Below are 4,457 nucleotides of genomic sequence, written 5' to 3'. Positions count from 1 at the left end.
TCGAACTTGGCTTGTTATACTTAACGAGTTTTATTTCAAGTTTGTGTTCGATCCGAGCTCAAATCAAAACCGATCTAAGCCGATCTTTTCATAAAAAAAAAAATTTATACTAACAAGTCGGCTCATGAGCTAACAAGTCAAGTTTAGGACAATCTCGAACTTGACTTGTTATACTTAACGAGTTTTATTTCAAGTTTACGTTCGAGCCGAGTTCAAATAAAAACCGAACTGAGCTGAATTTTTTTCGAGTCGAACTTGAACTATTTGCAAATCGGTTTGACTTGGCGCCACCCATAATTGTGAACTACCTAAAACTCGTGTGTGCTTGATATGTAGTTGCTTCCGCTTATACTTTGATTATTGTGACTGTCAAACAACTAACAAAATCTGAGTCCCCAAGAGAAACCTTCAGCCATTTATTTCAATACAGAACTCAAACAGAAAAATAAACTAGATGGCTTATATATATACAGACCACACACCCATAGTTCAAGTAACTGAAGTAGGAGGTGGAACCAGCAGTAGAGATTATTATAGACTGCAGCAACTGTTAAGACGACAACGACGATGACGACGATAAGAATCTATATATCCAGGCTCGATCAGTTGTCCATGGTAGAACCAGAAGTGGATTCATGCATCAGATATGGAAGAGCCTACAGGACATGACTCTTCACCAGGCCCTCCATACAAGAAATGCCTGCCATATCCACCTTCAGAACCATCGTACCCCTTGTCTTCAACCTTGAAGCAGTCCGGCAGAGATTCACTAATATAAAGATCTTTAGCGTCTGGGATAACTTGGGTGGTTCCTTCAGCGTCAACCAGGTAGATTCTCTTCACATAAGCAGATTTTGTGTAATCTTTATTTGAGAATTGGCCACTGCCCATGGCGGGGAATAACCCACCTTGCCTTCTCGTCACCTCTCCCCCCCAGGTGAGTGTGTCGGCGCCGCCGGTAGCCAAATTGGTGAAGAGATTTGCAGGCCAGACCCCAACTAGTTCTTCCATACCGTCCATGCTGATTGACAACCACCAAAGTTTAGAATTAATTACTTGAAACAACTAACCAGAGGATAAACTATGATGAAGATGACAGCCTTGACTTGCCCGAACCACGGTGATCTTTATCTCCTTCTGTTCTCCACTAAACTTGGAGCTGGGAAGAACCATGCCAGGTGACCATGTCTGACTCTTTACTAAAAACCCACCGTCATCATTGTAGTGCCAGGTTTTGTAGTTATTGTTCTGAAATTTAAAAAGAAAAAACAGTAAGAAATTGATCGTTTCTATCTATGAACTGTAATTGAATCAAGAAGTTGGGATTCTTCGCTGGAACTTACTGTCCACAAAGTGAACAAGCGAACTGCTGTTGGCTCATCTTTCTCTCTATGCCAGAATGGATAAACCTAAACAAAAATTTTAAGATTAAATGAGTTGATCCTATACATGAAGGGAAAACAGAATCTGGATAATTTTCCTGGAACAATATGAACTTACATGCCATCCAACCTCTATGCTGTTTCTCTCCTCCCCTGATCCCTTCGTTAACCATATCTGGGCAAGGCTAAAGGATTGAAATTTGTCGTCATCAACCTTGGGTTGCCAGATATTTAATGTTGCCTTTGTTCCAAGGTAAACGCCTCCAGATAATCTTTCCGTAGCATACTAAATGGCAATAACAAAAATCTACATTATAAGATGAGTTTCGAGAGAAGTTAATGGGAAGAAATCCAAAACTGAAATTTGCTAGTAAATTGGCCATCACTTGCCTCGTGGAGGCTGCTGTCTGCGTATCCTCTCCTCAAGAAATTAGAGACGGAACCAGCCCTTAACAACTCCTCCATTTGGATCCTTCTGATGGGAACTGTTCCTACAGGGCAGACTTCGTCTGAACTTTCAATCTTCATAGTTGATGCCTTGCTCTTATTTTCTTCTCTTCCAAACTCAGGTTCCAATAGCTGCACCAGATATAAGCTCCCTTCATGGGTTTACAGTTTACGATTGAACGATTGAAAGAGAGAGAGACAGAGAGAGATTACTTGATCCATTTTGAAATCCTTTAGCAAAGGATGATCAAGAGAAGGTTGCTTGTGAATAGCCACACAGTCGAACACTACTCCATACTCGTCCTATTTCCATAGCAAATAACTTGCATCAGCATTTTAAGTTTATGATATCATCAAGGTTAAGTAACCACTTAGATTGTAAACATATGATTGTTCTAACAAAGGGCTGATCCAATACGAAAAGTTATTTCGTGCAAAACATTCGAAATGGTTATCTCAGCCATCCTATCTGTTTTACATGTTTCGTACCAAATGATTTTTCATATTGGATCAGTCGTATGTTCTAAAAAATATTATGATAGAGGTGTCAAAAGTGTCTACCGTGAAGTTTTTAACACCAGGCTTGTTTCTAGAGGCCAGGTAGTTTCTTCATCTCTTGATACTCTTCCGGAGATGGAAGTTTGGCCTGGTCAGTGTAGAAGACGAGGCCAGTGAGCAGTAAAAATAGCACCATTCGACCCGCCATTGGAGAAGATTCAGTCACCAAGACAGGCTACGATTACCACACATAAGGTCTCATATGTTAGATCAAGATTCAAAAGAAGAAACTATACTGCTACAAAGAGAAACTCAAGCTTGGAAGTGATTTATGTGGACTAAATATAATGAGAAAAGCTTTTCCAACCTTAAACACTGGTTGATCTTCTAGTATGAGCCTTGCTCTTGTCATGTAATCTCTTTATATAGCAGCTGGAGGCCTATATAATCTGTTCTTCATTCAATTTTATATTTTTAGGAGAGAGAGAGAGAGAGAAACTTTAGATGTGTGTTGATTAATTTATTTGATAAGATAAAATTTACCTTTGAAAGTGCAAAGTATGCTTTATATATGCTTTTGGATAGCTATAAAAATCTTTTCATGTGACAATCACATTTTGAAAAAACCCACTTTTGAATAGGTCACAAGTATGACACAAAAATCAAACTTGTGACACTCTTCATGTGACAACTATAAGCAAAGTTAATACGAAGCAACAAGGAAAAGGATTGATCAGATGAAGACCATGTATTTTAAATACACTTGTGCCAACTTTTCTTCTTTACACTGATTTTAGTCATATAAAAGAAGTAGGCCTGTGACACCCTTCATGTCACAATTATACGAAAAATAAACCGGTAATACCTTGCAAAAGGTATGATTAGATGAGAGGCCACTTGATTTTCTATAAACATGATCCAACTTTTTTTATTTGACGGATTTAAGTCGTATTGAAGGAATTGTAAACAAACGTAACTATATCACGAAAAATTAGTTCATCTCCAAATTATAACAAATGGTGCAAATGCAAATCAAAATTTAAGGGAGAATTATTCTTCTTGAGCATGGGATGATGAAGCAACCATGGTACATTAAAAGAAGAATTTACAGTGTTTCTAACAATCACTTTGTATATGTTTACTTTTCATGATTTGTACATTCCTAAAGAAGAAGATGAACAACAAATAGTGCCAATCTGGTGGGATTTTGTCATGGTACAATTTGTTTGTTTTTTAATTGTATGGGTGATGTCTTAGCTTTGTGTTAAATGCAGTAAGTTTAACTTGGGACTTGGAAATGTCCCGTGTATACTAGGTGATTTTCCCTTGACTCTCCCTCAGTCTTAAGATGTTTGAGTGGAAATGAAAATGAACATGTAAAAAACAAAAAGCACAAAAAAATTCTATGTGGTTCATCTTATTAAAAATGATGACAATAAAGTAAAAGGTAAACACGAAAGATTTACGAGGTTATGTAAATTGCCTACGTCTATGGGAGCTACAGAGGATTTTTTTTTCTTTGAGAGGAATCACAATACAATAGAGAGGACGACGAGTCCCCAAACTTAGCTCTACTTCCTACAGCGACGAGAGTCCCACGGCCTCTCTTTTCTGTCATCAAAGTCCCGAGAGCTTCACTCTGTATTTCACAGTGCTGAGTCCCAAGCTACGCTCTTCCGGCAACAATGTCGTCTTCACACATTGTGGTGCCCCGCGACAATGAGGAGAAAAATATTCTCTCTTCCGACAGTAGCGTCGTCTTCACACACTACCTCTCTTTTTCTCCTAACACACACAATCACCCAGATGCAAAAGTCTTTTGATTGATTTATCAATAATTTTCTAAATCTCTGACCTTTTTCTATTTAGGTTAACCCGTTTGAATCTAAATATAAAAAATATGCATAATATAACAATAAATAAATTAAAAATAAAATAAAAGATTCAGAATTTTGTAAAAATAAAGGTATATCAGTTGTTTTGAGTAATAAAAAATTTAAAAAATATACTTGTCCAATTCGCTTAAGTGTAAATATTATTAAGTTGGATCCAAAGCTCATTCCAAAATGACTAACCAACTTTGGAAACCTCTTTTTTAACTAATAAACTTAAGATATTTATACTCACTAA

The 4,457-nt window shown here is 37.3% G+C and overlaps 1 protein-coding gene across 1 annotated transcript; it reads right to left on the bottom strand.

Moving 5' to 3' along the window:
• Positions 1 to 633: 633 nt before the first annotated feature.
• Positions 634 to 2,293, bottom strand: LOC137966266 (protein neprosin-like). Its single transcript, XM_068812839.1, has 7 exons — positions 2,270 to 2,293; positions 2,043 to 2,132; positions 1,773 to 1,961; positions 1,501 to 1,668; positions 1,344 to 1,409; positions 1,154 to 1,248; positions 634 to 1,021 (listed from the first exon to the last, which is right to left on the bottom strand). The coding sequence occupies exons 1-7, from the start codon at positions 2,291 to 2,293 to the stop codon at positions 634 to 636; spliced, it is 1,020 nt and encodes a 339-aa protein (XP_068668940.1).
• Positions 2,294 to 4,457: the final 2,164 nt, after the last annotated feature.

Source organism: Aristolochia californica, unplaced genomic scaffold (genome assembly GCF_029961685.1).
Source record: "Aristolochia californica isolate CCGP_79_NKW_82.1479 unplaced genomic scaffold, dmAriCali1.0.hap1 SCAF_5, whole genome shotgun sequence".
In the NCBI taxonomy this organism is placed as follows: domain Eukaryota; kingdom Viridiplantae; phylum Streptophyta; class Magnoliopsida; order Piperales; family Aristolochiaceae; genus Aristolochia; species Aristolochia californica.
Note: the sequence above shows the minus strand (reverse complement) of the source record. Positions and strands in the feature narration are given on the sequence as shown.

What these genes read in the sequence shown, in the direction of transcription:
- LOC137966266 (XM_068812839.1), bottom strand. Translation starts at nt 2,293, where the DNA reads ATGGCTGAGATAACCATTTCGAAT. An exon ending in AGGATTTCAAAATGGATCAA is followed by an intron (nt 1,962 to 2,042) that starts GTAATCTCTCTC and finishes TATCTGGTGCAG; the next exon opens with CTATTGGAACCTGAGTTTGG. An exon ending in GCTTGTTCACTTTGTGGACA is followed by an intron (nt 1,249 to 1,343) that starts GTAAGTTCCAGC and finishes TTTAAATTTCAG; the next exon opens with AACAATAACTACAAAACCTG.